The sequence below is a fragment of the Grampus griseus genome, assembly GCF_964374135.1.
Source record: "Grampus griseus genome assembly, chromosome: 10".
NCBI lineage: Eukaryota > Metazoa > Chordata > Mammalia > Artiodactyla > Delphinidae > Grampus > Grampus griseus.
Window position 1 is genome coordinate 61301618 of NC_139004.1, and position 21985 is coordinate 61323602.

The 21985-nt window shown below is 50.1% G+C and overlaps 2 protein-coding genes across 4 annotated transcripts in view; one reads left to right on the top strand and one right to left on the bottom strand.

Annotated features, from left to right (window-relative positions):
* Positions 1 to 22: 22 nt before the first annotated feature.
* On the top strand, positions 23 to 10996 carry GORASP1 (golgi reassembly stacking protein 1; the record flags this gene model as incomplete). 3 transcript variants are annotated; one of them, XM_082663126.1, is made up of 9 exons in its annotated part: positions 23 to 153; positions 4186 to 4266; positions 4774 to 4977; positions 6443 to 6529; positions 6673 to 6803; positions 7041 to 7278; positions 8018 to 8168; positions 8625 to 8777; positions 9031 to 10996. In XM_082663126.1, 9 exons carry the CDS (start codon positions 91 to 93, stop codon positions 9276 to 9278), a joined length of 1356 nt encoding a protein of 451 aa, XP_082519252.1. In that variant the 3' UTR covers positions 9279 to 10996. The 3 variants fall into 3 exon arrangements, with proteins under 3 accessions (XP_082519252.1, XP_082519253.1, XP_082519251.1); XM_082663125.1 differs by lacking the exon at positions 23 to 153 and having other exon boundaries at positions 4033 to 4266; XM_082663127.1 differs by lacking the exons at positions 4186 to 4266; positions 4774 to 4977 and having other exon boundaries at positions 33 to 153.
* A 131-nt stretch (positions 10997 to 11127) lies between these two features.
* WDR48 (WD repeat domain 48) overlaps positions 11128 to 21985 on the bottom strand; it is a 43695-nt gene continuing 32837 nt past the window's right edge. Inside the window, exons 14-19 of the mRNA XM_082663124.1 lie at positions 21667 to 21762; positions 19026 to 19131; positions 18042 to 18129; positions 15604 to 15680; positions 13968 to 14160; positions 11128 to 13146 (exon numbers count right to left, since the gene is read on the bottom strand). Of these exons, the coding sequence (XP_082519250.1) occupies positions 13051 to 13146; positions 13968 to 14160; positions 15604 to 15680; positions 18042 to 18129; positions 19026 to 19131; positions 21667 to 21762 (656 nt within the window). The 3' untranslated portion in view covers positions 11128 to 13050. The remainder of the gene's footprint in view (positions 13147 to 13967; positions 14161 to 15603; positions 15681 to 18041; positions 18130 to 19025; positions 19132 to 21666; positions 21763 to 21985) is intronic.

Sequence of the window (21985 nt, forward strand, 5' to 3'; positions counted from 1 at the left end):
GTGACAAGGCGCGGGTAGTCGAGCGCCGAGAGGGTGAGTACGCTGGTGGCGCCGCGGTCCCGGGCACCGGCGCCCGAGCCGACAGTGGCCATGGGCCTGGGCGCCAGCGCCGAGCAGCCCGCGGGAGGCGCCGAGGGCTTCCACCTGCACGGGGTGAGTGGCCCCTGCGGCACCGGTGGCCTTGGCATGGCGTCCCCACCAATGTGCGGGGGACGTCCGATCACCGGCCTGGGGGCGGTAGAGGCGGGGTCTCGGCCTTAGTGCGGCCGCCCGGGGGAGAGTGATGCCCCTTCCCGGTAGGAGACGCCGGCGAGAGATGGCGCCACGGCACTCCTGGGCCCCGGCCCGTCTGCGGCCGCGGGTCGGCCCGGCGCCAGCCCCAAGTGCCAGCTCTGCAGGAAGCTGGAGCGTTTCCTGGTCGTGTCGGGCCGCCCCGGAATGGCACTTCTCCCGGTTGAAGAGTGAAAGCACCAGGTCCAGTCGGGACGCATTTGTGCACTTGTATGATCACATTTATGATCGCCTGTTGTGCACTGCGCTTGTTACTGGGCCTGGGGAGAGAGCCAGCTAAGCCCAGGGCCCGGCTGTCCCCGCCCTTGGATCCAGGGGGTCGGGGTAACCGAGTGGACGCCAGCTGCGGGGGAGCCTGCCAGCGCGCATGTTGCCTGTGGTGGGGTCGAAGACCGATGAGAACCAGCCCGGGAAAGTGGGAGCGGGAGAGCCAAGAGAATGCGGCAGAGGGCTCGGGGAGAGAGTTTGCGGGGGATAGTGGGGGGAGGGCTCCCCGGTGGAACATTGCGGAGAAGCGCGGTAAGGCCGCGGCTGATAATGTGCCTTCGGTGTCGCCACAGAGGTCCCGGGGAAAGTGGAGATAGAGTGGGTTCCTAGAGCCTGAAGGTGAGGAGAGGGGCCCGCAGCAAGATGGAGATTTGGGGTGATTTGTACTGCGGAGAAGGAGGGGCTGTAACAGAGCTGAGAGGGGCAGGAGAGTGTCCGTCCCCGGCGCGCCGCGGGGCAGGACTCCCTTCTCCCTTGTGCACGGTGGATGGCAGCAGAGATGGGGGTAGGCAGACAGGCTTGTCAGTTTGGTGCCTGGCTGTTGAGCGGTGTCTGCATTGTGATGGGAGGCTCTGTTAACAACTATGAGGGAGGGGGGCAGCTAAAGAAGAGGTTTCCTAAAAGGAAAGCCAGGATGGCTTCAGGACCCAGAGGTAACAGAATCTGTGCTTGGTGGTGGGCTTTCCCTAGTGGACGTCATGGTGAGGCACCGGACAGAAAAGGTGGACAGTGAAATGCATGCAGCCAGGAAGAGTCTTCCAACAGGTTTGATGGAAGGCAAATTGAGGATATCGACAATGGGGGGTGGGGTGGTGGTGGTGATGGTAAGAGTGAAGATGGGAAGGGCCTGTTGGAGAGGGACAGAATGGAGAGACTGGGGAATTGGAGGTCTTCATTCACAAAACAGTTTTTTTCCCCCCCGTTTCATACGTGTAGTTTTATTTAGTTGATGTACAATATTATATATGTGTACAATATAGTGATTCACAATTTTTAAAGGTTATACTCCATTTATAGTTATTATAAAATATTGGTTGTATTCCCTGCGTTGTACAGTATATCCTTATAGCCAAAACAGTGATTTTGAGCACATATGCTGTGGCAGGTAGAGTTCCAGGCACTGAACATAAAGCAGTGAGCAGAAAAGATATTGTCCCTTTTCTCATGGAGTTTACATTTGGATGCCAGCAGAGAGGGAAGGGAGACAGACAGGAAATATATGGTAGGTGGTGATCATTGCTAGCAAGAAAAATAAAGCAGAGTGAGGGGATCCAGAGTGATGAGTGGGTGCTCTTGTATACAGGGGTCAGGAAAGGCCTCTGATCAAGTCACGTTTGAACAGACACCTTGGAAGGAAGTAAGGACAATACAGATATTTGGGGGAAGAGCGTTCTGGGCAGAGGGAGGCCCTGAGGTGGGACTGTGCTTGCTGGGCTTGAGGAGAAGCAAGGAGGTGGGGTTGGTGTGCTTGGGTGGCGTGGCCCATGTGAGGAGAGTGCTAAAGGTTGAGGCCAGGTTGCTTGGGGCCTTGCGTTTTGTCCTGAGGATTTAGGATTTTATGCTGAGCTGTGGAGCCATTGGGAGGTTTTAAGTGGAGGTGTGACACTGCCTCCTAAACATTTAAAAAAAAAACGAAGAGCAAGTGTGCTGCCTTCCCTAAATATTGGCGTTCCCACGGTGTGATGGGCATGGTGGAGGAGTCACTGTCCTCGGCAGTGGACAGGAGCAGACTCTGGGTCGGATTTCCTGGGGTCAGGCTGTTGCTGAATAACTGAGTGCTTTTCCTCCCCTGTCAGTTGGGGTTAGTGAGACGGTTAAATGACAGGGGAAGCAGGTGGTGCAGTCTTCTGGCACCCAGCCAAGCCTCAGAAGGCGTAAACTGCCATCGTTGTTTATCACTCTAGGTGCCCTGATGGGAGATACAGGGGGCAGGGGGAGTGTTATGAAAGCAGCACTCGTTGTGGGGCTGCGGGATCTGGGGTGATGGGAACGCCCAAGGGAGAGCCAGACAGAGGGGACGCTTGTTGCGGGGCCGGGGGTGCGGTGGGCAGTACCGCAGGTGATTTCCGCTGTGGAGCCATAGTGGGTGATGACAAGGCCCAGAGCAAGGGACCTTGACAAGGCCAGACTGAGGACAAGGCCACAGGAGAGGGGAGGTGGAGGCGCTGGGTGGGCTGGGAGAGGGCCGGGCCTGCGCACTGGGGGCCCCAGCCTCTGAGCCTCATTAATGATGGAGGTTGGCAGACACAGTGTTGAGGAGGGTAGAGGGCAACCGGCCTCTGGAGTGGGGGCCTTACCCGAGGGAGGTGGAGTGGCCCAGAGCAGGGAGGAACAGCTCCCCGCCAGCTCTCCCTGGCGAACCGTCCTCTGATTCTCCAAAGACCCCTCGTCCCAGCTTCCCCCTGAAGGGACGGAGGGGCAGACTCCAAGCAGCTGCTCTCTGGGCCAGGCCAACTAGGGCTGGAGTTGGTTTCTGGGCTCATTCTCACTGGAAGCCATGGCAGCTTCTGGAGGTGGCAAGGTGGGGCTCCGTCGGTTCCACTGCCTGGAGGGAGCCCTCATTCCAGGGGTGAACTGGCCTTGATCCATAGCCTCAACGGTGAGCTCTCCTTCAGTGTGGGGACTCCAAGACTGGAGGGGCTAGTGGGTGGCAGAAGCCATGGGGGCCTTCCCCTCAAGGAAACATCTGGAACCTGAGGCCACATGAGCCCTGTGCCCTGTGGGCTGCTGGCCTGGCTGGTGCCTGACCAACAGGGCATCAAGTGCTCACAGCCAAAGGCCCGAGGGTGTGGGGCCCATATTCGGTCCAGACCTGGGGATAAAGGCTGCATTGTTTGAGCAAAGCTCTGTGAATGGGGCCTTTGAGATGGATTTCCACCATAGCTGCACGCCTGGTTGTGGTGTTTTTGGAGACAGCAGGGAGTTCGGGAGTTGAGGGCAGGGCAGGAGCCCCTTGGGCTGGGAATGGCCGCTGGAGGAGCTGTCCTGTGTGGGGAGGTTGGATGGTGAGGGGACTCTGCGCTGCTCACCAGGCTCCCTTGGCTCAGGCTCATTCCAGACCCTGGGGTCTGCTCTCCTCAGCCACCCCTCCTCAACAGCTCCTATCGCCCCACCTGTGGAACTGGGCCAGGATCTGTCACCACAGGGTCAGGGGCTCTCTGGGATCTGGCCACAGGCTGCCTTCTGCACTCTGTCTTTCTGGGCATGGCCCTGGCTCCATCCATCCTGGGGCACTCCCTTCCTGTCCACATCTAAACATTTCTGGTAAACCCTTCTGGCTTTCCAGCAGCCCCAGCCCAGGCTTCTGGGGCAGCCATCTGTGTCACCCTGTCTCCGTGTGGCCTACTGCTCTGGGTTCTCCTATGAGGCATCTCTGGAAGCATTTGTGGATCATACTCAGGAAAGAGTCATTTTCCAAAAGAGGAAAACCTGTGCCCAGGAAGGTAGTGAGAGAAGATGGAGTGAACCTTGACCATGCCCATGTGTGGCCTGCCTGGAACGGTTCATGCTGGTGTCTCTGTCCTCGCCGGGACACGGGGAGTGGTGATGGTTTCTAGAATTGACGGCTGGGGGCTTCTGGGAGAGTCCCAGGGTCAGCGCAGTGACCGTGGCCTCTGTGCAGCACAGGTGCAGGAGAACTCCCCCGCCCAGCAGGCAGGCCTGGAGCCCTACTTCGACTTCATCATCACCATCGGGCACTCAAGGCTGGTGAGGCCCCCTTCTGCCTCTGCTTTGCTTGTGTGTGTCTCCTGCTGTCCCACAGGGGCCCCAGCCCTGCTCCTGCCTCCCTTTTCTGCTGAAGGGAGGCTGAGCCCCATCTCCCCTTCTTCCTGAGCCTGATGGGGGCCCTGCCTGGAGCTCAGCTCCCGGGCTCTCAGGGGTGGGCTGGAGCAGGTGGACTCCTGGCACTGGCTGCAAGGTCTACGGGGTCTGCCCAGAGGGGCCTGAGAAGTGTGAGAGCTCTGGAAGGGGCAGCTCAGAGTGGGCAGTGCTGCAATGCTCTGGACCCCGGGGGCTCTTTGCTTACTTTGTTGTGTTCTCCGGGGGGACTGAAGGAGGAAGGTTTAGCAGGGCTTGGGGGTGCTGGGGGTCACAGTGGCTGCAGGCCCAGCCCAGCCACCAAGGCCCTTGCCCCATCTCAGACCCAGACTTGTCTGGGGGGCCTGGCCGGGTGTGTGTGGGGGGGTCCGGGAGTCAGCCCCGCTGCCCCTGCAGAACAAGGAGAATGACACGCTCAAGGCCCTACTGAAGGCCAATGTGGAGAAGCCGGTGAAGCTGGAGGTGTTCAGCATGAAGACCAATAAGGTTCGCGAGGTGGAGGTGGTGCCCAGCAACATGTGGGGCGGCCAGGGCCTGCTGGGCGCCAGCGTGCGCTTCTGCAGCTTCCGAAGGGCCAGCGAGCATGTGTGGCACGTGCTGGTGAGTGGGCGAGGCGTATGGGATGGGTGTGTGGTGGGGGCCTCCCGGGAGAGGCCAGCAGACAGTGGGTCTATTAGAGGGTCCCAAGGGCAGGGTGTGGTCTCCCCTTTCCAGTGTCCCAGAGAGCGCAACTCCTCTCAGCGCAACAGTGCCCTGTGACTTAGGGCATTTTCTTACCCTCTAGACGTTGGCTGCTTCTTTGGAAAGGTGGGGACGCCATCTGCTGGAAGCTTGGTTGTACTGCCAGAAGGCTGCTGCTGCGGCTGCTTTAGTCTTTATCTAAAAGAGTGTTTTTTTCTGGTGTACTCTAGGGGAGGGGTCCCCAACCCCAGGGCCGCGGACTGGTACTGGTCCCCAGCCTGTTAGGAACCAGGCCTCACAGCAGGAGGTGAGCAGCAGGCGAGCGAGCAAAGCTTCATCTGCTGCTCCCCGTCGCTCGCGTTACCGCCTGAACAGTTAACACCCCCGCCGTCCATGGAAAAATTGTCTTCCACAAAACTGGTCCTTGGTGCCAGAAGGGTCGGAGACCCGCTGCTCTAGGATATTATGATTTTTCTTGGCAGGTTCCCTGAGAGCACCCTTGGGCACTGGGCTGGTGCCTGGGGTCTGAACCTTAATGAATCTCTGCGACTGAGTTGTCACAGATGTTGCTGTTAGTGTTCGTTCACAGACACACATGCACACGTGACATGCAGTCACTGACGGGGCCCAAGTTCTTGAATGCTCGGTCCTACGGCTTGATGGACAGAGGGTGCCCTGAGCTGGACACTGGCTGATTTGGTTTCTAGCCCCCTCTATTGCTCACTGACTCCTCGTGGGAGCCTTCTCAACCTTTTCAGCCAGCCTCAGTTTGTCCATAAGTGCAATGGGGGTGGTGATACAAATCCCTCTATATTTCCCGGGAGATTGGGGGTTGGGTAGTGGAGCTTTCCAAGGGAGAAGGCAATCCTCGTACCCACTTCTCACCACCCTCTCCTTCAACCTCCCCCCACCCACCACCCCATGGGTCTTCAGTTCTGTGCCTGCAGCCGTAACAGCAATGCAGTTGGGCACTTACTGTGGGCCAAGGTGTGGTTTTCATTCTGTGCATATATTATTTTTTTTAATCGTCTCAGCAACTCTTGAGTGAGCACTACATATCCCACTTTTAATTGTGGGGAAACTGAGGCCGAGGGGTTAAGTGTTTGTCCATAGCGCCCTAGCTAGCCGCTGGTGGAGCCAGGAGTTGGACCTAGGTGGTCAGATGCGGGAGCTCCTGCCTGTGGCACGGTGCTGCCCTCTGCTGGACAGGCTGTGGACCGGGGGAGGCAGGGGAACCAGGGGCTGGGCTGGGAGAGTCTGGACTTGAGGTCCTGGCCTGGGGACAGAGGACAGGTGGAGAGGCAGCTCCTGGAGAGGCAGCTTCCCACCCGCCGCCCCCCAGAAGCAAGGCCGATAGTTGGATAGTTTGTGATTCTTTCCTCAGGATGTGGAACCCTGTTCCCCTGCCTCCCTCGCTGGCTTGCGCCCCTACACCGACTACGTGGTTGGCTCAGACCAGATCCTCCAGGAGGTAAGGAACCACACATAGCCTTCCCCCCGGCCCCCTGGATGGGGTGTGGAGAAGTGGGTACTGTCCATGAGAAGCGTCTTGTCTTGTGAGGCTTCCCATCCCAGGGTGGGAGCAGGGCTCAGGTACCATGTTGTCTGTCGTAGTCCGAGGACTTCTTCTCACTCATTGAATCCCATGAGGGGAAGCCCTTGAAGCTGATGATTTATAACTCCGAGTCCGACTCCTGCCGGGAGGTGACTGTCACTCCCAATGCAGCCTGGGGAGGAGAGGGCAGGTATTTCCTGGGGTTGCAGGGCTGCAGGGTGGGGCCCTGGTGGGGCCGTGGGGGACCCTGGCCATTGGGCATGGACCTGGAGTCCCATGGTGGGGATGGAGGGATGGGCCCTGGGCCCAGGGGTCCTGAGGCTGACAGTTGGTCCATGAGGCCCCCTCATTGCTGGTGTATGGGGGTGGCAGGGATAGGAAGGGCTGTGGGACAAGCCCCGGAGTGAATGTTTCTGGTCTTCGGCAGCCTGGGCTGTGGTATCGGCTATGGGTATCTGCACCGGATCCCAACCCAGCCTCCCAGCCACCACAAGAAGCCATCTGGTGTCCCACCACCTGGTGTCCCGCCACTTGGTGTCCTGCCGCCTGGTGTCCCGCCGCCTGGTGTCCCGCCGCCTGGTGCCCCACCACCTGGACCCACCCCGCAGGACTCTCCTGCCCCTTCTGGCCTGGAGACAGGCTCCAGGCAGGGTGACTACGTGGAGGTACGTGGGGAGCACCTGCCAGCTGTGGTGAGAGGGGAGCTTCATGTGGGCAGAAGGGCCTGCAGCTGGGAAGAGGAGACTGGGGCTGTCCTCACTGGGGGCCTGCCTGCAGAAGCCTTGGGAGGCCCATCTGCTTGTGGGACCCAGTGGGAGAAGATGGGCCCGTCCTGGGACAGCGGAACCTACTTCCGTTCTCCTGCCACTTGGGTCTGGAGGTGAGGGTAGTGTGAGGCACTGGTTGTCACTTTCATTTCATGACTGGGAAACTAAGGCCCAGAGGTGGGCAGAGCCTTGTTCTGTGCCTCCGTGAGTCTGTGGTAAAGTTAGGCCAGGGGCTGGGTGTCTGTCTGGGTCTGCAGCCAGATCGTGGCTGTTGAGAGGTCCCCCAAGTGCCTCTGGGCATTGGGCTGGTGCCTGGGGTCTGCGCGGGGGCCCTTGGGGACTGCTCTCCAGGCATGGACTCTTCCTGTGGGTCATGGATGGGGCTCCGTCTGGTGGGCCCTTGGGGCTGCTCAGCAGAGTGGGAAGGGTGCCCCGAGTCCATGTCCGCACTGCACGGGAGGCCAGCCAGGCCCCTCTTGCCTGACTTCACATCTGCTGTAGAGGAAGCGTTAGATGCCCAGGGCTGTTTGCTCCCTTGGGCTGAGTGGTGCTCCCGGTGGGTGTGAGCTGGCGGTTAGGTTTGACTACCCTGTCCAATAGGCCCCTCCTGTTCCTTTTTTTCCCTGGCTCCCTGTAGGCCCTGCTGCAGGCACCTGGCTCCTCCAAGGAGGAACAGCTCCCTGGGCCCAAGAGTCCTGGCCATGGCACTCCAGACCTTGGCGACCTTCCCCGTTCCATGGAGATTCCTCTTCAGCCTCCGCCTCCACTGCAGCGAGTCATGGACCCAGGTACCGAGCAGGCTGAGAGGAAGCTGAGGGCCTGCAAGCCCTGTGCTGGAGCAGGTCCCGGGCTCTGGGCTAGACTTCAGCAGACCCACTGAGCCCTCCTATCTGATATCCGCCAAGATAACTGCAGGTGATCCAATCAGTATACGGATGGCAAGACTGCCGTCCAGAGGAGAGAGGGGGCCTGCTCAAGGTCACACAGCACACTAGGCACAGAGCAGGGTCTGGGCCCTCTGCCACTGGGCTATTCCCATGATACCCAACCCCAGGCCCCTTTCTTTCCTCAGAAACCAGCAGTGGGGAACCTCTGGGGTTGGCTGGGGGCATTGCCACGGGCTGAGGAGGTTACAGTCTCTGGCTGGGCCAGATGCCCCAGGAACAGGGCGCCGTGAGCCCAGGGCGCTGGCCTTCCAGTGGTCAGGGTTTTGTTCTGGCAGAGAACTGTGCACCTTCCCCTAGGCTTCCTGGACGTGTCCGGCATCTCCCTCATGGACAGCAGCAACGCCAGCGCCTGGTCTGGGCTGCCCTCCTCCACAGAGCTGACCTCCACTGCGGTCTCAGCCTCAGGGCCGGAGGACGTCTGCTCCAGCAGGGGTTCTCGTGAGCGTGGTGGTGAGTGGCCGGCCGGCACCTTCGGAGGCCTTCTGGGAAGGACCCCGGGTTGTGGGGAAGGCGGCCCTGAGTCTCTCAGCTGGGTTAGAGGCTGGCCTGCAGGTGGAATGCAGCCGCATCAAGGCATTTGTACGCTAAAGCGCCCATCCCCCATCAACGCTGGGGGTGGGAGTTGAGGGTCAGCGGGGTTACTGCCCCAGGCCACACTGGCCCTGGTCTGTGGGCCTCCTCAGCTCCACCCCGTGTGTTTCAGGTGAGGCCACCTGGTCTGGGTCAGAGTTTGAGGTCTCCTTCCCAGACAGCCCAGGCGCCAAGGCGGACCACCTGCCTCAGCTGACACTTCCCGACAGCCTCACCTCTGCAGCCTCACCAGAAGATGGGCTGTCTGCTGAGCTGCTCGAAGCCCAGACTGAGGAGGAGTCAGCAAGCACAGAGAGCCCAGATTTCGGGGCACAGGCTGAGGGGGCAGCCAGCCAGGCACAGCTCTCCCCCCCAGAGTAACACCCCAGGCACTAAGAAGGGCCTCTGATGGCATTTCATGAAGCCCAGAAGTGGGAGGCAGCTCAGGCCACACTGCGTGGCCAAGCCCCCTGCATTACGCTTCCTAGGCTGCTGCTGACAGGGGGTGGGGGGTGGCGTGGCTTGTGTCCACTCAGACGCTACTGGTCTCCAAGAGGTGACCTCCCAGCATTCATTCTGCCTGATGGTCCTGCCTTTGGGGAATTGGCCACTTGTTTGAGAATCTCAAGTACTTTTGGGGTAGTAGGGGCTGGGAGTAGCACCCAGGTTAAATAAGTTTTCCAGGAGATAGGGTCGGAGAGCAAAGGATTCTTTGCCGCTCGGGTAGGGTGTGGAACTTCAGTGGCCGCGGGCCTTGGGGAAGGGCATCTTCTGGCCACGTACCCACTGCTTGCTCCTGCTCTGTGGGTGCACAGAAGGTAGCAGAGTCCAGGCACCATGAGGTGTGAAGATGGGGTGAGGGACGAAGGGGTTGGTGTGGAGTGTTTGCCTAATCGCTCTGTAGGGCTTGCAGTGATTCTTTCCACAGAGCTCAGCCAGCTCTATCTGTAATGAAAGGCACCCCAAGCCCTGGGGACCCCTGCCGCTCCAATTACTGTCTCACTTTGTGCTACACAGCACAGTTGGCTCATGCTAACCACATATTCCAGCCATGGTTGGAGGAGAGGCAGTGAACTTGCCCACCTCTTCTGAGGGAGGATGGTTGGAAATTCTAGGCCCTTCAGCACACTCACCTGTGCTTGGACCACGATGCTTCTTCTTTGCCACCGTCTACACCCCACAGACCTGGGGACACACAAGTGTCTCCAGTTGTGACTCCTGTCAGCTCCCAAACTTTTACAACCATCTCTTCTAAATATAGAAGTCATCCAGCCAGCCCCAGTGGTGAGTAAAAGTTACAAATTTAATTTCACCATCCTAAGCAGACTCTTAGAGCCAGTCCTCCCAACTGGAGTTCTTCACACACAGCTCCCACTCCAAGGGGAGATGAGGGGCCTGGACAAGATTGGGTAGGGGCCCTTATGTTCTTTCCTGTAGTATAGGAGAGGGCTGTTCCCCTCACCTCCAGTGCCTTGGGAGGCTAAGACTAGGTCGAGTCTTTTGCTCTGCCTGGTTCCTGCAGGAAGAGGAGGGCTCCATCCAGGGATGGCCCCTCATCACTTGAAGTCCTCTCCTCTTTGGCTAGAGTCCCTCACCTTCCCTCAGCCCTCGCGGAGTACCGTGAAAGCTGCCTCTAGCCTGGCCTTCTACTCTCGGCCCAGTCGAAAGTCCCACCTTTACCATTTGATTTGGAATGTGTGCACTTACAGGGAATTCAGAGCTCTCTTAGGCTCATAGGACGAGGATTGTATGCTCTGGGGGGCACAGACCAAGTATATGGAGGGAGGGCCCCAAACCAGCAAACACTTCGCTTCTAGCACTGTGACTACATCTAAAAAGCAAGTCTTTGTCAAGTCTACCAGAGCAGCTGATAAGCCCACAGAACAGGGAGGCATTGTGTCCAAAGCCAGTGCTGGAGCCTGGTTCCTGGACTGTCTGGGAGCCCAGTGCAGCAATCCAGGAAGTAGAAAAGAATCACCATGGGCCTGTTCTGAGGCCAGCTTCCCTTCACTGTAGCCTGGCAGTCCGACCCAGAGTCACCCTCACCCAAGGGACCTGGTTCTTCCCTCCCTCACTTTCACACACTCCCCTCCTTAAATTGGGGGATAAAATGGATAGCAATGCTAATTATTTCCACGGTAAACACAAAAACAGAAGTTTCTTCCTTTCTCTGTAATCTGCTATGAAGGAAAATGACAAGTGAAAATAAATGTGTACTTACACTTTGAAATATTGTAACTAAAGCCTTTATTCTATACAACTGTGAAATACAGATTTTTACCCTTTTGGCATTGCAGACTGTCAAGATTTTCTGGAAACTATTACTGGGTTGACTGGAACAACAAAAAAAACCACAACCATGCTGGGGGTGAGATCTATGACAGGAAGGGAGCACAGCCGCCCCTCGAGGCTCGGCACTCAGGGCAGCATGGCCCAGCGAGGCCCATTCCTTCAGCCCAAGGGCCCCTCGTGCAAACACAACTGAGGGCTGGTAAATGAGTTTTTTTGTTTTGTTTTTGCCATTAATTCACAACTATTGCTAAAAAATGTGCACCAAAAGTGCACTGTTGTATTCAACAGATAGAAAGGATTTTTAAAAACAGCCGGTTGCTCTCTGCATAAGGGAGACAGGCTCACTGGAGATGTGGCGTGTCTTTGCGCACTCTTCAAAGTGTGGCGGCAGTGACCAGCCCACTTTCCAAAGGAGGCTGACGAGCAGTGAGGAAACCCTGCCTCTACGGTTGTGCCGGTTGGAATATCTCAGATAGTGAGGTCTGGACTCAGGCCACCAGCTGCCTCCAGCTGAACCTGTGAAGGCGTAGAAAAGAAAAAACCTTCCCCACCCCCTCCGCAGTCCCTGCTGTTGTGGGGACGGGCCATGCTGGGGAGGCAACTGGACTGGAATAAACTGCCCTCTGAAGGCACTTGTGCTTCTGGCTTCATCCAGGAGGCTTGTCTTACGTAGTTTTATGGGGGTGGACCATTGTTCTATTCCAAATACAAATGACCTTGGAGAGAATCCAAAGTATTTTTTTCTGCCAAAAGTTGAAGTATTTATCCCCAATAAGTTATATTCTGTACAAGATCCAAATGATTCTATGAAAGCTTTAGATTGTTAGAAAGAACAGTGAAAAGAAATCTGGATACAGGTACAACAACAACAAAAACCTGCATATAAAACTGGAAAAAACAAACATGTATACTTCCAGGATGTGAATATCAAATTAACTCACTATGATACCCTTTTACTCTGACACCATAAATATTAGGTAGCATTTAAATGAAGTTAAAATCTCATCACAGTCTTAAGTTTTGATGGTGTCACGCTGCTCACCCAGAGCAAGAACCTGTGGTGTCACCTGGCTTTGCCCATAAATAAAACGACACAGTGGAGGAAGGAGTAAGAGAGCTGCACCTCCCTGTGGCCGCCAAACAGTCCGGGCACCGTGGGGGTATCACCGCTGGGCACAGGCTGGGCGTACTCTAGGCTGGCAGTCCCAGTGCTGTGATCCAGCACCTGGAATTTCAACAGATCTTCCTGCAAGAACACATCTGAGATGCAATATTAAAAACAAGCCCAACAATAATCATTTATTATGAAATGGGCTGGCTCTCGAATTGTGCAGCAGCAAATTCCTATTAAAAGTAACTGTCTTAAATGGTGAAAACAACTTTTTTTTTTTTTAAATGACAAACTTGGAAAAAGCCTTCATAGGTACTGCATGAGTGGAGTGTACTCTTAGCAAAGCTCAAGAGTGTGGGTTTGGAGTTGAAACACAGTGACAGATGTGGCCCTACCAATGTGTTTCTAACAAGTGCTAACAGATCAAGATAGGGTCCTCTGAAACAAAAGGAGGAAGCAAAGTCTGCGCTGGCCTGTCGTTAGTTCTCTGTACACCTCGCAAGACACAGTCTGATCGGGGCTCTTCTGCTCTGGCACTCTGCCTTCCTGGGGACAGCTTAATCTACACATGGAGACTGGTTTCTATATTACATCTCGATTAGTCACTTCAATTGAAAGAGAATCTCAGTCCATACCAAATCGGCCGTTAGAAGTCTTGTTCCCGTTGGGGCTCAGTGGGCTTCCTAGCACTACTCTTGGGGCCATAGAGGAAGGTCAGTAAATGAATACCCAGGAGCGTTCGCCCACCCTTCACGTGGACTTCTGACGGTAATGGAGGGTGAGGTCACCACCACTCTTCCATATGAAGTGTTTCACTGTTCGAAGGTCCATATTTGGATCCAAAACCTGAATAGCAAAAAATGAATAATAAAAAAGGTATATCTAAGGCTTTTATCGTTAACTCTGGGACTCTCCTTGCCCATGCCTGGTGGCCTGTTCTTGCTGACACAGCTGCTTTGCAAGCAGGCACGGATCTGGGCATAGTAAGATGTGCAGCTTGTGTGGCTAGGCCAGACAGGCCATGTTCAGTCATTCCTCTGAAGAAATACCTTGAGTGTATCTTCATTTACAACATCTCCACCAATGCTCCACCCACCTCCACTTCAAATCTTAAACTAACGTGGCAGATGCTGCCCTGCAAATAAAGACGAGCATGGGGCATCCCTGGTGGCGCAGTGGTTGAGAGTCCGCCTGCCGATGCAGGGGACACGGGTTCGTGCTCCGGTCCGGGAAGATCCCACATGCCGCGGAGCGGCTGGGCCCGTGAGCCATGGCCGCTGGGCCTGCGCGTCTGGAGTCTGTGCTCCGCAACGGGAGAGGCCACAACACTGAGAGGCTCGCGTACCGGAAAAAAAAAAAAAAAAAAAGACGAGCATGTATCTTTCTTGTCAGAAAAAAAAAGCCACCAGCACATCCACATTTGTCTGTGTGTGCATTTAAGTCTCCATGTCCCTTTCCTGAAAACTGCCCCAGGGATAAATGGAAGCTTTAAGGTGGGCTATAGAGCCCTTCAGAAGGGGCCTCACAAATAGGTGGGAGAGACCCAGTGCTCCTAAAAGCAAAAGCCCCCCAAAGGCAACAGACTTGGAAACTACAATCCCACCACATGATGAAATTCTGAGCACCAGCACTGGAAAAAATGGGGCTGTGTCCTCAAGTCCACTTACCTGGTCCTGGCACAAAAGTTCAATTTTCTCCTCTGCCAACACAGCAATATCCTCTTCTTTTTCCTGTTCTCCTGGTTTTTCATTATTAGAAGAGCTAGTGGTTTGAGACTCATTATCCAAGTTGATGATTTTCTCATAGACGTGTTCCATTACTTTCCGGACTTGAAGCATGTCACTAGCAGAGAGTCTATCTCTGTAAAAAGCAAGGGCAGATTGTGACATCTGGAAATCACTGGATATTATCTCTTCCATATTTCTTGGTGTTAACATTTGACAAAGATAAAACATACCACAGAAACATAAACCAATAAATGTTCTTAGTCATTGCCGTAATCCATTTTTAGAATTGCCAATAGATTTTCTATAGTGTCCTCCCCTAAGACAGATTATGTGCAAATAAATGAGATTAAATACATATTCTTAAACCTTCTATATACATAAGGAATAGCCTTCTGGGTTTTATTCCCTTAAAGACTTTCCCAGAGCATGGGCAAACTAAATGCTCATGGAAGGGAAGGCAGCCCCTGGTGCTTACCAGGCTCCGATGATATATGTGCTCATTTCTCCCAAGGCTTCCTCCTCCTATAGCCAAGCCCTTGAGTTTCAACTGCCTGTCTGATCTCCAGACCTACCAACACAACAGCTAGCTAGGCAGCTCCAGCTGGATGTCCCAAAGGCACCTCAAACTCTACATGTCCAAAACTAGATTCAGCAATTTCCTTACCCCCAAGCCTACTTCTGTATCTCCGACATCAGTTAATAATGGTCAAACCAAGTAGCTAAGGCTCATACTCTGAAAGTCATCCTGAACTTCAGTCATTAAACCTAGCTGAAGTGATATCCAGAACTTGCTTTAAAATAATCGTGTGTGTGTGTGTGTGTGTATGTGTGTGTAGGCAGGTGGGTTCAGTGGGAGGGAGGGGAGGTAGAGGTATAGATGAAACAAAATGTTTAGCCATATGTTGAGAATTATTTAAGCTGTGTGATGGGATAATGGGGGTTCATTCTCCTATTGTCTTTTTTTGCATATGTTTGGAAATCTCTCTAACAAAAGGTTTTAAAGTCCTACTGATTCTACTTGCTGGGATACACATCAGTGAAACCTTGAATGTTCTTTCTGACTCCCCTCCTAGCATCTCCTGGCCACCCCTCCATCCTATGCTGCAGCTACACAGGTCCTTGACAATTTCAATATCTTATGCAGGCTCCTACTTCCACATCCCTGATCGAACCATCTTCTGGACCTGGAATATCTCTCTTTTGAAGTTCTATCCATCCTTACATGTCCAGCTCAAATTCCATGTCCTTCAAGAAAGCTTTCTGGAAAGCTACAGCCAAAAATTCATTTCTTTCCCCTACACTCATCATTCCGTAAGTATCCATAAAAGCAATTACTATACGCAGACTGTGTCCTAAACTATGAGAGACAAAATCCATGTTTTACTTATTTTGAACATCTGCAGCTGGCCACAGTAGGTACTTGGTATATGGTTAAATTATATAAACTTTCAATATTATGAAATTAGCCTTAGGTCTAGTACTTGCCTCCTGTGCTATAAAAGCAATTATAAGGAATTTTTAAAAATCTCTGGTAATAAATTAGATCAAAGTATCACATGACACTCCATTTACTTACTTTTTTAAGGTTTTTGCTCCTGAAGATGCATGAGGTTGGAGGTAGAAAGGAATTTTGTTGAATTTGGGCATATTTTTCTGAAACATGAAAAGTGAAAAAAGGTAAGATAGTTTCTGTTAGCTGATAAACTAAAATGATGTCAACAGGAAAACCATCCACAAGTTAAGTTATTTCACAATTAAAAGTGACTGTCTATGAAATTTATAATAAGCTATCAAATTATCTACGTCAGCCTTAGTGAAAAGGTATCAGAAAAGTATAATGTTTCATTTTGTAATAAAAGATACATAAAGACAAATTATATGCAATGTCAGTGGCAATATGAAATTGCAGCATGGATCTTCTCTATTAACAATTCAAGGAATGAAAAGGAAACAAATTTTAATTCTTTAAGCTATACAAACCAAAATCTGAGTTCTACATTAAAATGCCCAAACAAAAAATTAAGTGTCTTGCGAGAAACCCACAACATTCACCTTTGAGCAAAACCATACGCTCTACGCTGGTGAGGCCCATTATCCAACTGAAAAGGCCAATCAAAGTCCTCCCACTTTCTTTTCCTCTGACATCAGAGTAAGGTCTGAGGTTTTAAATGAGTGGAAACTTCAGCCAACCACCTAGATGTCCACCATGAGGTAAACCACATACTTAGATGAAGGATAAAATTAATTGGTCATCTTTTCTCTGGGGATTAATCCTCTCCAAGCCTCCATATCATATCCTGTCTGGATGTCTCCTCTGAGGAATGAGCCACAGGCCTAAAGTCAGCAATGCATCCAGGTGAGTTTAACACTCAAAGGAAGTTGTGGTTTATGGGGAGCTCGGATTTAGAGAAGACCACAGAATATCTATCAGGTGTCAGACCAGTTTTAAGTTCTTGGAGGTATATCTGGGACAGAAAATGAATTTTCTGCAGGTTCTAGAGATTAAATCTCTTTTCATATATCTTTAGAAATATAGGTCAACAGCACATAAAAGAGTCTAGAAACAGACCCATGTGTGTATAGAAATTTAGTATATGATAAAGATAGCATTTCAAATTAGTAGCAAAAGTTTATTCAATATATTGTGTTGGCACACTGGCTATCCATTTGGAGAAAGTTAGCATTCTACTTCACACCAAACAGAATAAATTCTAATAGACTGAAGATCTAGACACAAACCATTATCATAAACATACTAGAAGAGAATACAAGAAGAGAACATTTTTGCTACTTTGAAGTGGGAAATACCTAAGCAAGACATGAAACTCAGAGCCAAAAAGGATCTGGTCATATAAAAATTAAAACTCTTTGCCTGCCAAAAGACATCATGAACAAAGTAAAATTCAATTGAGAGGCAAGGTAATAGTCAAAGGGTTAATATTGAATATGAACAACGCCTACAAGTCAGTAAGAAAGACAAATAACCCAATAGAAAACTGAGTAAAGAATGCAAATAGGCAATCCACAAAAGAAGAAATAAAAATGGCCAACGTGAAAAGATGCTTAACCTCACCATAAATGAAACCAAAACCAAAAAACACATTAAAACAATGAGATAATATCTGCCTATAAAACAAAAATCTGCCTATCTTTCAGCAAAGATTGTAAGTATCCAGCACTGGTGAGGGTGTGCAGTACTGGGCACTCATACACTGTTGGTAAGAGTGTAAACTGGTACAGCCTTTGTGGAGGGCAATTTGGCAACATCTATCGAAATTTAAAATGTGCATACCCTTTGATCCAGCAATTCCACTTCTAGGAATTTATCCTAAAAAGTACACAAAGATATATGTACAAGGATGTTCACTGAAGCATTGTTTGTAATAGAAAACACTGGGTACAACCTAAATGTCCATTTATAGGGACTGGCTAAATAGATCTTGGTACATTTATACAATGGAATACCTTGCAGTCATTAAAAAGGAATGATCCATATACAGACATGAAAAAATGTCCAAGATATATTTTTAAGAGAGAAGAGAAAAAAAAAACAAAAAAATCAAGTTGCAGAACAGTATATATAGTAGGAGATTTTGTGCAAAATAAAATGATCTATACACACACACATATATACACAAATAATATATGCTTGTGTACGCACAGAAAAAACTACTGAAGGCTATACATTAAACTATTAATATTTACTACCTCTGGGAAGAAGAATAGGGAGTGAATAAAAGAGAAACAGTGATTGGGAAAGGGATGGGAATTTCACCTTATTCATTTATTATTTTCTTTGATAAGCATATATTATTTATATAATTTAAAGACATAAAGAGATATATAAATAATTATTAATACTTCTTCTGAAACTTTGGAACTGCAGGGAAGCAGAAGAGGATTCCACTTGGTAGTGTAGTTTTAATTAAAGATTACACAGTCTAAAGTAGTTCTTAATTGTCTTCATGATTTGGAAAAAAATAAAAGGGCAAAGTGGGAATGGAGGATACTTACATCCACAGTGATGTCAATTACCCATTGTGGCACTGTCTCATTCAGAAGCATGGACTCAGTCTCACCCCCAGAGTCTCGGCAGAGCAGCCTAAACATAATCCAACAGGTAGTAAGTGACAAAACAAGCACAGATCCCAAAATCATTGTCAATAAACGTTAGAGGGAGGGACTGTTACAGAGTTCATTTAGGATAACCCTCACTTGACAGCTGAGGAAATAAAGTGAAGGCAGGCAGAATGACTCACTCTGCTAAGAGGGAGAGCAAGCCCTAAAACTCAGGCCCCCAGATTTTGAGGCCAGACATACACTACAGCTGCCTGATTCCCTGGGTGAGGATAGGAACCTGGGTATAGGCAAAGCACTTGAGAAAGGTCGTCTGCCAGTGCTATAGAGTGTGGCACTCCACACACAGTGGGGGTCAGGTTTATTTTTGGTAACCACACTCTCAGGAAACCATCATAAAGGAAGAAAATTCTGCCCTCAAGGGCAAGACAAACATTTTTCTTACTTCTGGCCCTACAGAAGACTCTAGTAGGCTTTCCCCCATGACTCTCCCTGGGCCTTGGCTGGCAACTTGGAGATGAAGCCAGTCTAGCTCTTGCGTGCAGGGCCTCATGAAGGACTGCCTCACTCCTCAGGTCGGGCCACTGTTGGGCACAACAGTTCCCAAGAGCAGCCCAGTCCATCTCCCCTGGCCAAGCCCGAGGGAAGTTATCTACTCTGATGCTGTCCTGTGGGCAGACACTTCCGGTGATGGTTTCCTGCAGAAACCACTAAGAAGCTGCCTCAAGGCAAGCTATCAACCTCATTTGAACACTAGAGGCTCAGCTCACAATTAGAATGGGGTCTAATAGCACCAGACACTTAACTATGTCATGGAGATGAAGAAGCTTCCAAACCCCTGACACCTCTAGAAGTTAAACACGTGCTTGAATGAATACTTCTTGGCAAACAGGATGCCTTCTTAGCCCTTCTTACCCATACCTGAACAAGGTGCGACCTCCAGCTTCACCAAAGATCACAGGAGTGTGTGGGGGCACCTGGAAATAGCCATTTCCCTTCTGTACTCGGTTCTCCTGCTCCCCATTTACTAGGAAAAGGTACAGATGGTGTCAGGATCCAGAGTTAGTGCTAAAAACACAGACTCTAAACATTTCATTTCCACAGAGCCCAACCATTGCAAGATTTTTTAAGTCAAAATCCTGTACGTCAGTCAGAGACAAAAATAAAGGTAAAAAAACGAAGTTAAATTCTTGAAAATAAGAAATATGGCAACTTGGGATGTACCTCATGAGAAATGACTACATTTTAGAGGATTTTAACAGAAGAGATTAATGTCTGAGATTTGAGACAAAAACATAACCGTCTATTTCAGCCACAGGTAAGTACAGGACAGCCTCTTTATAAACGATGATCTGCTCTTTTTTTGCTGCAGGGACGGGATGGGGCCGGTAAAATGCCGAGCTCAGAAAAATTTCTGTCAGAAAAAACTTTATGGTTAACGGTAGTCACAACTAATGGCAGAGGTATCAGTGAAAAACAAAACCTCAAAGAGGTAATAATCTCATTTTTACTGCTCTCTGCAGACTTCATTTCACTCTGCTTTCTTTGTAATCTTTTGAACGGAGTGCCGTCGACCCCCACTCAAGTGCCAGCTTGTGCATAAACACTTCCCTGACGAATCTGGAAGCAGTCTTGCCCTCTGCAACCTTACAGCACTCTCAGAACCTCTCTCACAGAACCTACTCTCTGATCTCATAATGCTGATGTAAGCGGCCCTTTGCCCAACCAGAATGCCAGTCCCTGAAGGGTAGGGTCCATGCCCATTTATCTTTATTACCCCCACCTGCAACACAATACAGGTCTCAGAATACTTGAACTGCTCCCCAAGTATAATCTAAGCAGCTCTTGAGTATCCACTGAGCATGGTGCAGGTGTAGCAGAAGATTACCAGACACATAGAGTGTGCAGTGTCCTGAGCTCTGGCTGGGTCCTGCCCTGCCTTTACTATGCCAGTTTGATTTTAAGGATGATTTGGGGTTTCCTGTGACTTTTTCTTTATACCCCCAACCAAAGCCTGGATCCAAGAGGTGCTGATTGTGCCACTGTTTTGTTTTTTTGATCTTTTTCTTTGAATTTTGTTTTATTTTATTTTTATACAGCAGGTTCTTATTAGTCATCTATTTTATACATATTAGCGAATATACGTCAATCCCAATCCCCCAATTCATCACACCACCCTACTCTGTGCCACTGTTTTTTGTTTTGTTTTTAAAGATTTTTTTTGATTTTTTTAAAGTCTTTATTGAATTTGTTACAGTATTGCTTCTGCTTTATGTTTTGGTTTTTTGGCTGCGAGGCATGTGGGATATTAGGTCCCCGACCAGGGATTGAACCCACAACCCCTGCATTGGAAGGCAAAGTCTTAACCACTGGACCACCAGGGAAGTCCCTGTACCACTGTTTTTTCATTACTTAATATGTATTATTGCTACTTGGGCCTCTGCGGGCACCCTGTCATGTTACAGATGGAGAAAAACAAGCCAAGAACAGGAAATGACATGCCCATAACTACATGGCTGATAAATGGCAGAGCCCATACCAGAACCTAGCTTGCTCAACCCTCTGTGAAGAGAAATTTCCACTGAATTTCTCTGGCTCACAGCCCACTGTACAATTCTAAAGGGGAATAAAGTGGGCCAGGTGACAAAAGAAATGACATCACGGGTGGGGTCAGTGCCCTCTCTATGACAGGGACATCAGGAGACTGGCTTTCAGAGAAAGAGGTATGTCATCCTTGCAAAACAGATTTAAACTCCAAAAATCATTCTGGATGAATCAGTCAGCCAGAACAAAGTCTCTGGCAGGAGGTCCTCATCACTGGTGACCACCGTAAGTGGGCAATCTTCAGAGAATCTTCAGCAGATAAGTCCTCAGTGGGTGGGACTTAAGGTTACATATGAGTTGTGAAATTTTAAGATTTCTTTTCCCCTTTCTTTAATGAAACTGAGCCAAATTCTCCTCTGCTTCCCAGAGAAAGTTACTGCCACTGCCTGTGGCACACAAAGCTTTTCAATGCCCTCAATGACATTAATTCTTTACACATACTCATTCACTTAACCTGACACTTCTGAGTTGGGATTTGAATTTTTGAGCCAAGATCAGGTAGATCATCAGACTAGGTAATATCTACATTTCAAGCCAATGTGAAGTTAGACTACACAAGGACAAACCTGGCTTTTTGATGTTAATTAGCGAGCACTGGAGGTAAATCTAGCCGGTCCATGGATACCCTAAGAAATATCTTTGGAATAACCCTGCTAAGCTGCCTACGTTTAAGGACAAAGGTCATTTGAATACACAGGGTTTATTCTATATATCTTGTGTATAGAATCTCACTGATTAAAAGCTCTCTTGGAATCTCAGTTAAGACTGGATGGATGTTCTCTAGGATGTGGAAGGGAGGGCAGTAAATTGGGCACATCACATATATTTATTATGTCACACTTTAGCAAATGCTTAAAATAATTTTTTTAAGAAAACATTCTCAGGATAACAAACAATCTAAGTATCCTTAACTTCTGAGTAAATTTTAAATCAATTATCCTGATATAAAAACACGAACCATGGTTTACTTCATTTTCTTCTTCATCTATTGGATTCACATGCGTCCTAGGCCAATATTCTAGGAGGGCCTGGAGTAAAAGTCCTCCTAAGTTCACTGCAAAAGAGTTAATATAAAAAAGAAATGGAAAAGAGAATCATTAGCTTTAACCTAAAAATAGAGGGAAAGAAGTAAAAATTAAAAATTTCCACAAACTCTGATGTTACATTCTTAACCCAATGCCAAGGATGTTTAAAAGCAAGATTTAGAGATATCATGAAGTCTATTAAAATTTTATCTTAGAATGTTTAAAGCTGTGATAATATGGAGCAAACACATA